The sequence below is a fragment of the Harpia harpyja genome, chromosome 5 (assembly GCF_026419915.1).
Source record: "Harpia harpyja isolate bHarHar1 chromosome 5, bHarHar1 primary haplotype, whole genome shotgun sequence".
NCBI classification, from domain to species: Eukaryota; Metazoa; Chordata; class Aves; order Accipitriformes; family Accipitridae; genus Harpia; species Harpia harpyja.
In genome coordinates, this window is record NC_068944.1 from 74,735,486 (window position 1) to 74,753,773 (window position 18,288).

An 18,288-nucleotide genomic window follows, 5' to 3' on the forward strand; every position below is an offset into this window, starting at 1 on the left:
TGCTTAGCAACAGCTGAAAACATCAGTGTGTTATCAACATTCTTCTCATACCAAACTCAAAACCATAGCACCATACCAGCTACTAGGAAGACAATTAACTCTATCCCAGCTGAAACCAGGACAGGTTTCTTTAATTCAATTTAATTTTTATTAAATTCTCTAAAAATTAAGCTTCCAAGACTAACTTCAGATGATTAAGTCAGATTATCCATTTTACTGTTAAAAGGTCTTCTCATATACTCCAAGAACTGTCCTCATCTGACTTCTCCCAGTTGTAAACCTTTTCAATTATGCTAAATATTCCCAGCACATCTATAAATATTTGCAGATTTATGTTCTCACATCTTCATGTGCCAAACCATACATATTTAACATTTTGATCTCAAAAATCAATCCTCTCAATCTGTAAGCTACTTTTTGCTGCTCTTCTGTGAAACCACTGCAACATTATACCATTAGCAGAGTTTAAGGTTAGCAAGATGAGTTAACTATTGGATGTAACCTCCCACGTGTCATGGGTTCCCACTCAGTAGAATCTATATTGAGCTCAATGGTGTGTGTATAAATAAAGAATACATTCTAGAAAGACATCCAGTCCTGAGAACATTAAAAAATGGTTATTAAATCCACTGCTTGACAGATTTTTCTAATGGTTCATCAGTCTAATTGATCAAAATGAGACCTTTATTTGTAGTTGAATTTGCCTGGTTTCCATTTTGACTGGGTTTTATTACCGTTTTTCATTTAAAAAACAGTGAATTTAATACTAATTATTTTCTCTGTGTGGAAACAACCATTCATTTTCAACAGGTCATATCTTAGCCTTCCTCCAAACTAAAAAGAATGCTCTTTAAGCACCCAACCAAAAGAGTTTTTCTCCACGCTTCAAAGCTCTATGACATTTGAACACTGAAATAATGAGAAACAGAAGACTAGAAACAGCTGCCTGTCAGTAGGTAGTTGATTCTCATTCTGAAAGTAGCAAATGTGAACACTTAATTTAAAAATTCGGCTATGTAAAACGCAGAAGTATTTCAGAAAACATTACAGAACTTTTTTATCATGTAATGAAAATGTTTGTTAGAACATGGTGAAGAAACATGTTGTTTACTCTTTCCCTTGTATGATTTGTAAATATATAATGATTGGGATTTCTAACACGAACCTGACTGCTGAAGAGGCTGTGTTGCAACGTGTTGTAGCAAAAATGTGGGCAACCCTGGAAAGTGGAATGGAAATTCTGAAAATTATGTCCGATTTCATTAAGACTCAAAGTTTTACCCACCAAACTGAGGACCTCCTGAGAACCCTCAACATAGTCAAGATTATTCTTTTTCAGTCTCCAAACACTTCAGTGAAACCAAGTTGGAAAAACTGGATCCTAACTTTAAATACAAAACAATGAATGATCTTAGTCTGGGGAGCACACTGCAGGCTTTATTATGAACTGATGCCTTCTTTACAAAAACAAAACATTTCATTAAATGATATACATTAATGGTACAAAGGAAAATTAACTTGAACCTACAGTTAGATGAACTGACACTTTGAATTTAACAGTGTCAGACCTGCTGCAGTTCCTTTTTTTTTTTCTCTGACTCAATTACAAGAACAGAGTCTAAGCCTCTGCACTTGCCAAAAGGGATCTGCAGCTGATGTCTCGTCAGCTGTACAGTAGTTTTAAGATAGGAAGAAAAGTCTGCTGCCTCAAAAAAATTAAAAAATTCACCTTGTTCATCATCTTGAATTTATATGTAGAATTTACAGGTAAGAATATTCTTACACACCTGGCCCAAAAGTGAAGGCGGTATCCCTGTTGCACTGTGGATGGACTTCATCTACAAATTCAGACTGTCTAACCACCTTTGTAATAAGCAAGACCAAGATTTTCTGACCTTTGTAGATGGCTCTTTTTTTAAGACACTTTTGTATTGACGGCATAATGGCAAGGGACACAAGGAGACTAACAGGCACCTTACAGCATGCAAAGCACACCTTACTTGAATTCTTACCAAATGTGTGGAGTGAAGCAGCATGTTTTCTGGCATTTTTTCATGCTCTCTGCTCTTTGATAAAGGCAATAAAGAAGGACATTCAGTGCCCGCCAAAATTGGCAGATAATGCCTTTGAGAGAGTCAACATGTATAAAGGAGATGGTTCAAGACAATCTAGCTAGCACAGGCTTCAATGGCAGACTTTCTTGGAGCTAACAGTATGTCAAAATAAAGAAGCGTATCACATGAAGCTGTAAACAGAACGCTTCCCTTACACTGAACCGTTAGCATCAGATCTCCTGCCGGCAGTCTATAATCTGCTAGTAACTGAACTGTTTTGAGGCCTGAAATCACACCAGTAGTTTTGGGGCTAAGACCTGATAAGGAATCAATTAACATGATATGTCTGGTTACAGAAGGCAATGAATACAGTTTTACTGTATAGATTTATCTGCATTTTGTGGTAAATAAACAGTCAAGCAAGTAGATCCCTGAAGCCCTTTAAGACTTCAGTGATCTGCAGGTCAGTGACCTGTAGGACAGACTGGGAAAACTTTCAACATTAACTCATTATCTCTTATAACCTATATCTGGGCTGCTTTAAACACCTGCGTTTATGATTATGCATCATGGGACAGTCATCTCCAGGCAAGCACAAACAAGCAGAATCAAGGATTACAGGTAACATGATCAGAGGCAAACAATTTCCTAGCACAAGGTTGTTCTGCCAGTCTTTTTGGATGCAGGCAGCTGAGACAGCATAGGTTGATATACCCAGTGAAAAACCTTGGAGCAGATTATGGCCATTTACTGACAGAATATCACCTCTTCCAACAGGAGAGCTGATATCTGAATCAGAATTAGGCAACAGATTGGGCACTGCAGCATGTTAAGGGCTGCATCAAGCTAACCACAGATGCCTCTACAGACCAGCACAGATAAAGGTTAAAAGGACCTCTTGTCAGGATTAAATGCATCTTAAGATATACTGAAGATGCAGTTAATGAAACTTCTCCCTATAAAGCAGAAACCTGTGCATGAGTGGAAGACATAATTTTGGCTAGATATTTAGGGAAAAAAGAAAAAAATAAAATCCCCACTTGTTTCAGTGATATTTCCCCTGCATATCTGCTCAAGCAGCTAAATAAAAGAAACACCAATTAAGTTTGGAAGACTTTTACATAAACCACAATCTTTATTTTACAAGTGGGGGGAAAAAAGTGATTTCATTAACATTTTTGCTGGTTTTTTCAGTAAAGGCCTAGGGGAAGAATCAATGTTCAAATTTTTTTACTTTGCTTTGACTTTTTAAGCCCAGCAGCTAGTAGCTATTGTTTCTTAATTTTGTTGAGGTAAAATGTGAAATAAAACTGACAAAAACATAAAAGAAAGGGGAAAAATTTAATCCAGAAAATGAAAGTAATGATAACTTTCATTTTGAATTGACAGCTGAGAAGGTAAATTATAAAATACAGTTTCTCATAATGACTAAACAAAAATAGCTCAGTGCCTCAGATAGAATTTAAGCAATGAAATCTCAGCTGTAAATCAAAAGGAAATCAGATTCAAGAATTTAACAGAGCAAGTAGAAATACAAAATTTGACATTATTTACTGTCATTGAGTCTCAGATATTGGCAGAGATTATCAACAGTCAAAAAATAAACTTTGTTTCATTTAATGATAAATAGTTATCCTTAACAGGTTGGAAGATGACAGGTTTTTGCTATTTTTCATTCTAAAACATAATATCGAATGACACATGACTTCTGATGGAGAATCAACACAGGGAAGCACAAGAGTAAAGGAATGGTGTTACTGATCACTAAAGCTAATAGTATGGAACAAACAACAAGGGATAATAAGCACTTAAAACCAAAATGCATTCATGACTTAACAGACAATATATACCTAATGTAACAAAAAAAAGATTTGAACAGCCTTTTGACAAGTCTTGCAATAAAACATTTCTGAAAAAAAATTAAATATTACAGTATTTTCCCCCAACCCAGCAAAACTTCTAGGCACCCTAATTAAAAGCAGTCACATCTTTAACTACACCTTCAATCAGCAAATCACTTAAAATAAACTTTCCACTGACTTAAATGCTGATCGGTATGATGAACAGGCAGAGAATGAAGCAAATGCATACAATATGAGCTGAAGCACTTGGTTATATTGGAGCCACTATATATAGCACCTGCTGCTATAAGACTTGTGAAACCGTACACAGCTGAACAATGCAGAAACTCTACCTTTGAATTAGCACCTCAATCTATTTTTAAAGATTTCAGGATTAAATACTTTCCACACAGAGTAAATTCCTGAGAATAGATTGACAAGGCAGGGGTAGGATAACCTTGTCTTACACAAACCACAGCTGGGGAAACCTAGCACAAAGAGCCAGCTTACCAACAAGAGACTTTCAAATAAAAGTATCATGTTATATTTGAAGCTTTTATGGAAGGTTCGCAGCTTCACACCCAAGCTACTCTGTGACTATAAGAAAGGAATTGCAGTGAACCAAAGAGCAGTCATGCTGCCCATTTAAAAGTATACATAGGCAGAGTACAAAGGACATTTCTGACACTGAATGAGGAGGACTATGCATGCAAATAATAAATGCAAACCAAGTATTTTAACCTGTATCATGAATCTTCTTGAAAACTATTTAAAGTAGATGCTGTGGTACTTCCAGGTTGATCAAGAGAGATCACTTATTAAACCTTGAAAACCTTACAAAGGCCTAAGAATGTGCCATTGCAGGGACGAAACTCTGAACATCATTAATAAGGTTCCTGGAATTTTGCAAACAGCTGTTCCGGATACTATGTTCTGACTTTGCAAGTAGCATTAGATTTACTTTACTAGAGCAGTTCCTAAAAGAATAAAATTATGCCTATTATGCTACACTTTCAAGCAGCAAAATGCTTGACAAACTTGCTTACCAATAAAGTCATACAGTTTTAGGTCTCTTTTAAAAGAGCTGGAGGCAATCTACTCATTTAAAAAAAGTCTTGTTTGTCTCATTTTTAAACAGTTTTTACAAAATCTATTTCAGTGTTGTGTTATCTTTGCCTAGCCTAAAATTCCCTTGCTATATGCGAAGGTCATTATTTACTGTATTACCTGCTGTGAAAAACAGATACCTATCGTCTTGGCAGTGCCATTTATGTAATGAAAAACTCAAGTCCCCTGCCAGCCTTTTGCTTCAGCAAGACTAAGAGTTTCTTTAAGCTTATGTTAAAGCATAAGTCACATTTTATCACTCTTCTTGCTCTAGGCTTTCTCTAACTTGCCTACTTTTCTTCATGTTTCTCCAAGTTCAAGCCCCAAACTTCTCTTGAGGCTTTACTTCTTTTGTTCATAGGAACAAAAGAAACACTTCATGTTTTGCACACTATGTTGCTGTCCATCCATCCTTTGACATTTTTGCAATAGTATGATACTGGTGACTCATCATTTCTTTGAAAGTGAAATACAATCCCAGTATCTCCTAGACATATATTCTCTTCTTGCCTATCTTTGGGTTTTATTTCTGAAGTCTGTCATGAAAAAGGTCCTAGGACCAGTAGGAATCTCTTGGATCAATTAAGTTCACTCTCAACTATTATTAGTAGCAGTATTACATAACTGCAATGAAATAATTTCAGAATTTAAACCAAACAAAATGCTTGCTCACACTATGAACACTGGCTTTCTTTTCAATAATCCTGCTACTTGATAGTTGGTAGCTGATTATTGCAAGGGGATTTTTAATAAAAGCATATTCATGTTCAATTTGTAACAATTTTTTCTTGCACTAACTTCATCCTTCATCTAAAAGAGTATTTCCTTCTCCTTGATATTTATACCTCAGAAGTATTTACACACTGAAACAGAGTCCATTCTCAGTCTTCTTTCTTCCCAACAAACCCAAGCTTGTTTATTCATCTTTTGAATGACAGCTATTCAAAGGCCACCTCTGGAACTCCCAGAGTTCAAATACATCCCAAATATTTAAAGATTGTAGAGTATTTCACTATTAGCATAGGTGAACTTACATTAACAAAAAATTGTTGATTAAGGATCGGTAAAATCATTAACTTACAGAATTCATTTTTGCAAAAGGGGCTTTGCTTAAGCGGTATGTAAAGCAAGGCAAAATTAATAAAAACATGCAGAATAGGAACTGTGTATTTAGCAGCAAATAAAGACAATTTTAGAAAAAAAAATTGTTAAAACTGATTGCACTCAGTGGCTGATGAATTTTAGGCAATCAGATTTTTGTGATTATGGCATTTGACCACCATCACGTGTTGCCATGATTTTAAAACTCACTACAATATGTGAAACTACTCTGTGGCTTACAGGAGAAAGCAAGCACCAAAGGAGAGAATGATTACAGTTTATTCCTCACATCCAAAGACAATCATTTACACATGCATTTTGGGTAAGATTCTGTTAGACAAACACAAAACAATGTAGTGCACAACACACCACAACAGCCAAGAGATTTAGAAAGGAGTCATCAAATTTTAAAATAAACAGGAGATATCCTGTCTCTGGTAAAATAAACCATCATGAAAAAACATTTGAACCTCAGAAATTGTCCAGTGCACATAGATTGCTTTAATCATAGTCTGCAGTTAAAGGAGGTTAAACTCCTAAATGAGGAATTTTGAAAATTTGTTCACATAATTGTTTACATACACGTTGCTGATCATATCGAAAGTTTCCAGCATGGTCTTTCAGTTATAGCCAACATAATAGAGACAATGAGTCAAATATACAAGAGTCAAAACAAGGTTTACCTTGTTGCTGGAAGGGTACTAACACGTGTAAAGAAAACAGACGGCTCTACTTCTACATGAAGGCCTAGTGAAAGGTTCCGGTAATATCCTTCAACATGTCCTGGTCCACCAGAGTACTTAAAATTCAAAATGGCTTCCAGTGTCTAGAGAAATAAAAGTAAATTACTTATTAGCTATGTTTCATTACTGTGCATTTCACAAGTTCAATTAAAATAGACCACAGAAGTGATTTACCAACAAAGTTTCTATGCCCTCAAGAATTTGCTTTCCTAACACATCCATTCTATTATGTCAAGAAAAAAAGGCAATCTAACAAATAACTGCATCTTAGGTAAAGAGTTGGGGTTTTTTCCTAATCCTTTCAAAAACTAAAGAGTACAGAACAAAGTCAGCTGGACTTCTCTACATAATTCCTCTCCATACCACACTTAACACAGAAAAAATAAAGAGCTTATTTTTGCTTAGAAAAGTTTAGGGTTTATTAAATGATATACTTTCATAGTCTTGAAAAAATATTCACCACTTCATTACCTTCATAATCAAATGGAAAACCTTTAAAGTTTTTGAGTGTGAACAGATAAAGATTATACAAAACTAAAAGCATCTGGTATCTCAACAAGTCACGGTAAGCATATGCTTCTCTCTATTAACTAACAGCTTAAAACAACACTGTTAACTAGATCTAGTGCATGAACCTTGTATTTCTTTGATGTTCATTTTATAGAACAAGATTGGCTAGCAAATATTAAAAATGAGGGTGATTCCCTAGCATTAGTCTTACACACTCAATACTCCCAGTAGTAGTAAGCCTTTACTTCTGTGATGAAATTTTGGGCTTCATGTCTTTTTCCTTAATGAACAGCATGTGGGAAGCTTCCAAGCATCCCAGTCCCCATGCTATCATCAGTGTTCAAGCTCAGAACAAACCTTTGATTCATTCAAAGACACTACATACCACCTCTTCTTTCATTACATTCCTGAAATACAGTTTGCTGGAAGCAAGGCAAGAATCTGAGACGTGTCACTGGATTTTTTTTTTTCTCAGCTCTTATTCTGGTCCCCAAGCAGCTGCTATTGCCACATCTCAGAGCAAGGACAGAGGTAGTGACAGACCTCTACCCTGACAGGGGCATTACCATGTTATGTCTAGAAGGACAGCTGTTTCTTAAAAAGATTTAGAAACAGCACCTATCTCCTCTTTGATTGGCTTTTAGCTCATTCTTTATTAAAAAAAAAAAAAAAAACAAAACAAACCCCCTCCAAAACCGAAAAAAACCAAACCTCAAATCAACAACTTATCCAGGAAACCAATTATACTTATCAGATGTCATCAATCCTCACATTGAAAAGTACTCTCCCTCTCAATTGAAGACTTACAAAACAATTTATGAAACCTCCTAATTTCTAGCTCTAAGGAACAATCTAAGGATTTTCTAACTTACAAAAAAACATTTATGTTTGATGCCATTCTGTTTCTAAGTTTGGCTGAAGGAACAGAAACATGGATACAATCAATTTCTTAAAATAACCACAATCCAGTGATTTAAAGAACACCAAAATCAAGAGTTCAATGTTTTCCTGCATGTACATGCTTACATGTTTTGCCTATTTCCAGCTTGCTTTTAAGTGGGTTAACTCCAATTCCTAATTTAGTTTCATTGAAATTCATAAGAGTCACCTCGTAATACAGATTAAAACCTTCACTGGGTACGCTGGACATACCCGTCTACTCTGCTTATGTCAATTCCTAATTTGTAGTTAACGAACTCAAGTTTATGTTATGTCAGGAGAGCTAATCAATATTAAATACAAAAATAAAAAAGCGCAAACCCATTCAAAACATACTTCATTCTAATTAACCAGCTGGACCATTTAATAAAAATCAGAGCCAGACTCTGTAAGTACAGGGATCTGACACTATTTACATCATAATGTGAGAATGGACTTCAATTTCAATTAGGATATCTGTGAAAACTCTAGCTATATATGTTCTGTATTATTTCTGCAATACTGACAGTATCCTGCTTGGGAAAGCTCCTGTGGTATGGATCCATAGTTCATTCGACACAGGACCATGGCACAAAGCTGATTTATTAAGCCCAGTACCATATAATTACAGGTAAACACGTAATAAATGTTAGTTTGAAAGGTCACAGAGCATTATCATTCCAGATGCAAAACACTTTGTAACATCCTATACCAAATGAAAAACCTCCAGAAAAAAGGCTAAAAAATACAACCATTATGTGACATTGATGAGCAGGACAGTTTAAGGGCATCATCATAATCTTGGTCCCTGTCGTAGTGAGGAATTTGTCGAAGAAAACTTACTGATGACGCTGCATGTCCCCCACACCCCATGCTAGAGAACAGGGAAAAGAAAACCTAATGGTCTTCTATTAATGTAGACAACAGGAGAACACCTCTTCTCACCCAAAATGTAAGATCTAACTGGGGACATTTAATACTGAGGACACAGAGATTTTTAATATCTCGGAGAACCACAGAACACCCAAACCTATAGTTTTTCTCTGGCCATGATAATTTGCAGGGTTTCTAGGAACGTACACTTACACACAAAGATAAAACAGCAGGCAGACTTTACATCAGGACTGTAGATGTATGCGTAGGGAGGAACATGACTGAAGGAACCGATTTCTACAGGAGCCTTCAGGTGATCAGAGAAAGTTTTATTGCTTAGGATTCATGTAATATGAACAGAATGTAAAAAAACCCCAAATTCAATCCTCTTTAAACCCCTCTCCGCACACGTACCTTGGAAAGGACTCCACATACAATATGAAAGATTGATTTTCTATCTCTAGGACAGAAAAAAAAAATCTTACACTTTCATAAACTTACAAACCTCCAATTTAAAACAATTTACCATTCTCTCCCACAGCACCTGCAAAGAAGAATGGTCCAAATGGTACAGCCCCTGATTTAAATAACGTTGTATACTTACTCCAGTGGCCTTGTCAAACCTACACAAATAACAGACTGAGCTGCAGATTCTATTCATTTTTATAAATACCAACAGAATTTATTAGATTTCTCCAAACTGCTTCACTGCAGACCAAAAGGAAATGGCAGGGTGTCACTATGAACATAATTTTGCCTGCGGATGATCCATAAAAAAGAAAAGGAAGGAAGGACGGAGTACACTGACCTCTCAGGGCAGGCAGCCAGAAAAAGAAGCCTATTGTTAACTGAACACATCTGGAATTCAGAATATCTATGGACTGGGGGGGGTGGATTCTTGTTTTTAAGCTGAGCTGCATTCTGGAAACTCAATGGTAAAAATATGGGTAAATTGTTTAACCTATATGATGACTTGATAAATTTTTTACTACTTCATTGGTACTTCCTTCTATTGATGAAGAAAAGGAAACAAAAGTGTTTCTGCATGTAAGTTCCAGATGACAAGACTCTTAAGCAATGGTACCAGACATTAATACCACCTACTATATTGACAAGAAATATTTTACAGATAAACTATCAAAAAATTACCATTTTGGTTTCTCTCATGCATTTTTTCCTCAAACATATTTTCTGCATAGAGCAGGTACCAGTTGTTTGTTTTTTTAAAAATCATTCTCTCCAGTCTGCTCATGGAAATGCTTCCCATATTCAGAATTAAAAGCAAAATTAGAAAAGGACTGCTATTTGAATAACACTATGCCACTAATGAAAAGCAAAACATGTGGCATTGAAGTTTCCTAAGTGACAATAGTTAGTACTCCTCTGCCAATCCCTCAGTAGTGACTCTGAACAGTAACACCTTTCATATACTGATTTTTAATTGCCAATTCAAACAATTATAATCTACAACTCAGATCAATTATTTCTACCGAAGTACTACTATAGTACTTCCTAGCCAGAAGTACAGAGTAAACTCTAAAGAGAATTTCCATATAATTCTACAAAATATTGCTACTTACGCAGAACCTAGAACATTATTGATTGAGAACAGGTCTCCCCAAAACAGCTAATGACACAAGAAACATATAAGTGAAGGGGGAAAGAGCAGTGATTAAGGGGATTTCTTGTGCTTGGATGTTAAATATGGTGCTCAATCCTTTCTGTATGCTTGTTCTCTGGTAAGAGGGTTGACTGACTACCAGAGTCAAGAAGCTTTACCCCAAAAAAGTGTTCAAAGTTATATGTAGCAAAGAGCACTATTTTGGCTCAAAAAATGGGCTTAGAGTATGTTAAGGTAACTGTAACTCAAGGATATAAGAATCCACCTGCAGAGACATAATCATTATATGCTGTATGTAAAGGAAAATAAACATTCCATAGAAGAACACAAAATATTAGCTTAATTTAATATTAGCAACTCTCATAATCAGACTTGTTTTAAGAAAAAAATCCTTCAGAATATGAAAAACATTAAGAGTCATTTTCTTTTAAAAAGGGGAATAATTACTGAACAGCAACATTAGATATAATCAACAAAGAAACTACGAACAATAAGAACAATATACACAGTAGGTGAATTACTAGTTGGGAAACTCAAATTTATAGTGATATATTGTTAATAAGTAAACAATCAATAAAATGTTCATATATTTTCCTCCTCACTGCTGAAAAACACTTTTATGCATCTAAATTTTTGGTTTTGTAAAATTTACAAAGTTGGGTTTAATTCTTACATCATCTATCTTGCTTAGTAGATTTGTTTCTTTATTCTTTGTTTCTTTACTCCTAAGCAATTATACTAGCAATAAGTCTGATTTTATCCCTGTGTGTATCTTGCTACTGGAAGAACCAGAAGATTCTGTTTTATAGTATTTCTTCTTACAGTATTGCATCACCATAAATACTGCATTTTGTGTTTCAGATAGCAAAGCAAGATTTTGTCATCAAATTTTTTTCAAACTGGAACATTAATTTTTGAAACATCCATTAGCATTGTTTTCCATAATTAAATTAACAAATTGTACTTTGTAAGAAAGACTCACATATGCTGCATTTTCAGGTCTTTTCTAAATCTCCTTAGTATAGTAAAAATGACACTAAGTAGATCTCAACATTTCATACAAGATGAAATGCCAGTACTTAGATATAGGCAGCTTGCTCCTGAGACTCTGCAGATACTAACTGCAATAACTGTGAAGAAATACCAGAACTTACCATTGCAGGCTCCCCATTAAGATATAACATTAAAAAAAAAAAAAAAAAAAAAAAGGCAGCATGAAGACCAGACTAAAAATATATAAATTCAGACTATAATCTTTCCATTTTAGTTTCTGAACTGCTTATAGAAAACAATTCTTACTAATAAATATAATTTCTCATGGGATTAGAGCTTGAAATTTGAAAAATAACTTATTCTAGGTGTCTAATCTTCCAGTATACCTTCCTTAAAAAAAAAAAAATTTACTTGCCCAACAGTAAATATGTTTTCTTCCCAAATCCCATCATGCTCCTGAGCTGCTTCTCATGCAAATTAGCATTAGCAGGACATGCTCTATGCATTAATGAGCGTTTAACCATTCTTTCTGACTTTTAGCCCCTTTTCTCATTGGATGCCTTTTGTTTTCTGGTTGGTTTGAGTGGGTTGGTTTTTTTTCCTTAAACAGACTATAAACCCCCATTTTGTTAAATTGTCTGCCTCCCTCCTTCTTTCCTCTCCTTCTCTGACCATTCCACTCCCATATTCAACTCTGATGGGCAATCAGTGATATTCATCAGTAATGAAGAGAAATAAAAATGTACTAGTTCATCAGTTCCACCTTACAAAACAGAGAATCTCTCTCTACAAGATTAATTTCTCAATTTCTCCTATTGGGTGCCATGCTTAAATTCTTTTAAGAGCTTTGAGGATTGTGTAAATAATACACGGATCAGGAATTTCAGCTGCCTAACTGCAACTAATTCAATTATCTGGCAGTAACAAAGAGAAAGTTTCTCAAAATAACCACACTCTTCAACAGCACCAGGTAACCCTGACAATAAATATGCTAGTAACAACAGCAAAGAGATGGCCAGCTGAAAGTGTGCTCAGAGTGCCAGCGCTGCTGACACAGACGGCGTCCCACTGCCTCAGCCCCGTGGGTGCAGAGATGCAGAGCTGGTGGCATCTCCACCTGCTCCCCCATTCCTCACTGCTTCTGGGACATGAGGCTGAGTTCTCCTCAGGGCCATTGTATTCGCACAGCCCCGCAGGGCCTCCGTGATGCTTCAGGCTGCAGACCACGGTTCCAAACGGGGCATTCAAACTCTCTTCTGCTCCTTGCTGCCTCAGGCCAGTCCTATTCGCTCACCTTCATTCACGCTGAGAAGCTGCATGGTTCACCCCCATCTGCACAGCACACAGTTACCACGGAGTGGAGTAGGGATTTTTTGCCCTAGTCAGACTAAATTTTTTATCCTTCTTTCTGTATGTGGCTCCACACCTCAATTTCCTATCTTTACTATCAAAATTACCTGGCCGAAGCACTACTGGACCAAACCCAGAAAGGTCCACTCTTGGAGACTGCAAGCTTTCAAATCCAAGCACGTGGGATATGCTGCTCCAGCAACATGGTTCATAGAGAAATGCAGTACACTGAACACAGTTGAATCTTTTTTCAGGGAAGACCAGAATGTGAGCATTGGGAGGGAAATGAAGATGCCTACGTAGCTGAAAGGAAGATGGGACTCAAATAGGTCAAGCTTCCAGTCCTTGGACCAAGTTGTGAATGCAAAAACTGTGTCTATGTTTAGAGTTGATCTCATGAAAAAATTCAGTCCTGGCATTGAGAAATGCACATATCTCTGCCTATGTATTCGACTTTCAAAATTAATTTAGTTAGCACTTTCTTGAGTTTCAGTTTACAATAGTCTAACAAAAGACAAATAGTTGTGATTTTTGCTTCTTTCTCCCATCGAGTCTACAGTCCATGATCCCACAGGGCAACCTGACAAAGGATAAAGTCTGTATAAAAACCAGGCTTAAAGGATAAAGTCTGTATAAAAAAAACGAGGTTTAACAGCAGCATTGGGAGAAGCAACAGGTGCCCTTATGTACATAAGCTGAATATCCTCCTGCCCACTTGTTCTCAGGAGGATAAAAGAAAAAAACACACCCCCACACACCACTAAAGAGGAAAAGCAGAGAAACTGCTGACTAGCTAGAGATTCTATAATTCTCCTTGGGCAGACAAAAATCTCCAGTCTAATAGAAAAAAAACTCCAACTAAATGTCAGTAGTGTTGTGTTTTTATTACTCCCCATTGAGGAGAGCTAAGCAAAGAGCAGCATTACTGAAATCTGAATGCTCTCACGACATACTTCATGGTTTCTGAGATACAGACGCTTCTTACCATTGACCCTCTGGACCAGTCTCTTACTGCAAAACTCAGACCACGGGGACTTGGATGCTGATATCTTCAAAGCTTCTTCCATGCAAGAAACCACACCATTCCCTCAAACACTTAGACCTTCCTTTACTTGAAATACTGGTATTGAAAGGACATTTGGGAGGAGAAGTGGAGTATATCATTTGTGATAAGGAGAGCACCAAGCCTTTACCTCACACGGTTTATTTCAAGCTGACCATTATTCCAAAACTGAAAATAAATTAGTCCTCCCTGATGTCTTTAGTATCTGGCACAAATCTTAGGCTGCCCAAGAAAGTCCACAATAAGAAATGAAGATCAGAAGTGGAATACATGAACAACCATATATGAAATTTTCTACCCGTAGAAAACACCGTATCATGGTTCATAAAAAGTAAATTATATCATAAATTGAATTTTTACATGAAAATAATCAATGGAATGAGTGCGCAGTGATACCATGCAATTTTGCAGAAAGAGATCTATTCATTGCTCTCTCACTGGAGAATATTAGTCTTTTCACTTATGGCTAGCCTGTCTGATTTTCTGATACACAAAATATATTTCAGGTTTTCTGTATTTTTATAAATGACACAACAACTCTCTTTTTTCTTTTTTTTTTTTTTGCTAAAAAATAAATCCTGTGTTTTTGAGAAGAAATTAAGCAGCCAAGAAAGGACAGTAAGTACCTATACATTTCTTTGAATGCAAATCATGAAGCAAATCTAAATCTACTGGAATACTTAATTGATCAAGGTAGAATTCCTAATTTTACACAAATAGGAAAAGGAGACTCTCCCAGTAGATATTGTTCATTAAAGCACCAAATAGTACAGTAAATGATAGCAAGAGCCCTGATACATGCATTATAAAAAGGATATGCATATGTAATCATCTTGTGGTGCATATGTAATCATCCTCTAGAACCAAACTGCAGCAAGCATTCTCCATACTAATTTTTCTCTTCTGTATTCCATTAAAAATATACATGGCAACTACAAAAGCTATGATAAAATTCTTAATAACTGATTAAGCAATGAAATAAATTGTGCCACTGCATTAAGTCAGACCTTTTTATGTACAAATACAAAACCCACGTTGTTATTCCTGTTAAACTACTTTATCAGTCTAAAGCAAAATTAAATATAATTTTTAGCACATGTGTTAATCAGGTGAATTTACACAACCAGTCTATTGAACAAAGTGCCTGTTGTGTTCATGCTCTAGTGCAGTTTTACTCAAGTACACCTACAGCATACACACTGACTTTCAGTAGCAATTTTTCAGCACACCAATGTTTATGTAGCTCATCCATCTACATTTATGTCTAGTTAAGCTCCTGAACAACGAAACTGCTGCATCCCTTTGTAAAAATAGCACAATGGCAGTGACAAGTAGCTGTAGCTAAATATAGCTCCTGCAGGCATATGCCGGGAATTAAATAGTACATTTTACCCCTCCCCAATCCTAAATCAGTAAGCTTCAACAAGGAATCTCTAGTGAATACACACAGGAGCTCCATAAATCCCCCTTAAGCTTACAAGGCATATTCTGAATCTGTGCTAGCTAAAAATAGCCATGTTTATAATGAGAATGGAGATGTGAGCAGAATAATATTAAGTTTAAAGGCAGGCATGCTATAGTCATTCCGCATTAATGAACAGGGTGAATCAAAGGTCATTCTAACAAACATATACAGATTGACAGATAAAATACAATATACAGCAATCTTTTACTGAAGAGCATTGATCTCGCATTAAACTGTGCACTTTCTAATTGGCTATTGCAGTCACACATTTGGAAGTTATTTTGTGTGCATTTTTTAGCTAGAACACAAGTTGTTACTTCCAAAAGATAGGAGAAAGAGGAGTATATGGCATTATTCCTCTGGACAGTATTCCCTCCTAGAGTTCAATTCCCCTCTGGAAATATTCAGGAAATATAATACATAATCCTTCTTGTAATAACAATCACAGAATTCTGCTTTCTTTAATTAAAGGCAAATTGCATCCAGGCCTCCAGGGCAGTACTATTGCAGCCGAATGCCCAAGTGGCTGATGCATGTTCTTAACTGCCTCAAAGGTTATACCTCTGTCAACTTAGATACAAGCACTGCTGACCACAGCTATCACAGAATCTCGTTGGCTGAGATACAGATGAGAGATTAAAAATAATTTAAATACAAGTAACTTTTATGTGGACCATTCCCATCAAGAGTTTTCTGTCTACTGACAGAACCTGCCTAAACTGCAGAACCTCCTAGAAAAACGTGCGCTAAGAAATCAGGCAGCCCTGCTTTCTGTTCTTGGAGGACTCGAAGGAATGGAGGGGCAACTCATTACACACATTCCTCAATAACTTCTCTGATTCTGAAATCCCGCCCTGATCCTGAAGTAGGAAGGTACAAAAGGAGAGTAAATGCAGGGATAGATGTTGATGAACAAATCACACACACACACGCCCTTCAAAGGGGAAATTTCTGTGTGTGGAGACCAACAACTCAGACTGGTTCACCCAGCAATGGCTGTGTAACATGTTGGTTGCTGTAAAGAAGCATCACTGTATTTCCTCACTGAAACCTGCTCATTACACCTTGTATCAGGGTCCCCAAGAGCAAAGGCACAAGATGCTGTCCGGTATCTTCTCACTAAAAGAACACACCTAAGAGAGGTGGATAAAACCAACTGTTGGGCATAACGGTGCAAAGAACATGTGTCCAGCATAAACACCCTACATGTTATGAAACTATAAATGAAAAAACAACATCGTATCAAAATAGTTACAACCCCAGAAAGAACATCAGGAAAAAAACAAAAACAAGTGCTCCCCAGTTAAGAATGACACATCTGATCAATGTTGCTACTCATCCACAAGCAGGTCATCTCTCACTTTCGAGAGAGCAAGCACACTGCTTTTTTTAATTGCTATCCACCACATCTTGCTACTGCAGACTCAGCAATCAAGTATTATCTTTCAGTATATATTTTGAGTGAAGCAAATGAGAATTTTAGAAAGCTGCATGACACTGTTAACGTTTGCAAGTGTGAGTGCAAGTTTTCTTCTCCAACCCTCCCACCCAGGAAGGTAATCAAAGCAACACCACCACGCCTGAATAGGCTCATATGCAACAACCTGAAATCTCTGGGGAACACAATGAAGTTATTCAGTTTTATTTTTTTCATGCCAAACACTTCTACACTGTTTCACACTTCCTCAATGCTGGCCCATCCCTCCACTGTACCCTTCTACCATGTCCTTTGTGAGAAAATGGGATAAGACTGCACACAAAGTGGGGTAAACACAGAAGAAACTTCCTGTTTTGCCCTCTATTCCTTTATTTTCTGTTATTTCTAATATTCTGTTTGCCTTTTGCATTGCTACTACAAATTAAACTAACACCTTCATAGAATGTCTCATACCTCTAAGATCTCTATCCTTAATGGCAACGGTTAATTCAGAGCTCATCACCATGTATATGGACTTAAAGTTGCGTTTTCTTCATGTGCGTTACTTTACAATGCACGTGTGGATCAATGCTGACCTTCATCTCAAATTTTAACAACCCACCTCTATCACAAGATAATCCTTAAAACTTGGTTTTCATATACGCTACCCTTGATGAACTTTGATGCAATCCTAATCACCCTAATATCCAGATCCTTTATGAGCATGCTGAATGGCACAGGAACAATACAGATCCCTACCAATTATTCTGGAGACCACCCTTCAGTGAGAAAATGGGCCATTTATCCTACCTTTACCCAGCTCTTGACTAATGATGGAACCTCCACTTTTATCTCACAGAATATTTGTTTCTCTCAAAAAGTCTTTTGTGAGAGTCTTTTTGGAAGTGTTTTAGGAATCAAGTAAGCAGTATCAATGATTTTCCCTTTGTTCACGAGCTCAGCATATGCTTCAAAGAATTCTGACAGATTTGCTTACCATGACTGCCCTTCATAAAAAAACATTTCAACAGTATCCCAACATACATACCTTATTATTAACTCTGCTGTTACACTTCTGTTTTTACTATCTTTACCAATAATAAGAATAAAGTAATTGTATTAGTTACTCTGCTTCCCCAATGGCAATAAAAACCTTAACTTTTCAAAGTTCACAAACTTTTTAAACATCAGAGAATATGAAGATTATATCCCAGACAAAAAAGGAAGAGTCA

General features: G+C 36.4%; 1 protein-coding gene across 2 annotated transcripts in view; it reads right to left on the bottom strand.

The window, feature by feature from the left end:
* The window catches only part of TRAPPC9 (trafficking protein particle complex subunit 9), a 521,077-nt gene that overhangs the window by 330,436 nt on the left and 172,353 nt on the right, over nt 1-18,288 (bottom strand). For both annotated transcript variants that reach the window (XM_052787671.1, XM_052787670.1), the window contains one exon: nt 6,787-6,929. In XM_052787671.1, the coding sequence (XP_052643631.1) occupies nt 6,787-6,929 (143 nt within the window). The remainder of the gene's footprint in view (nt 1-6,786; nt 6,930-18,288) is intronic.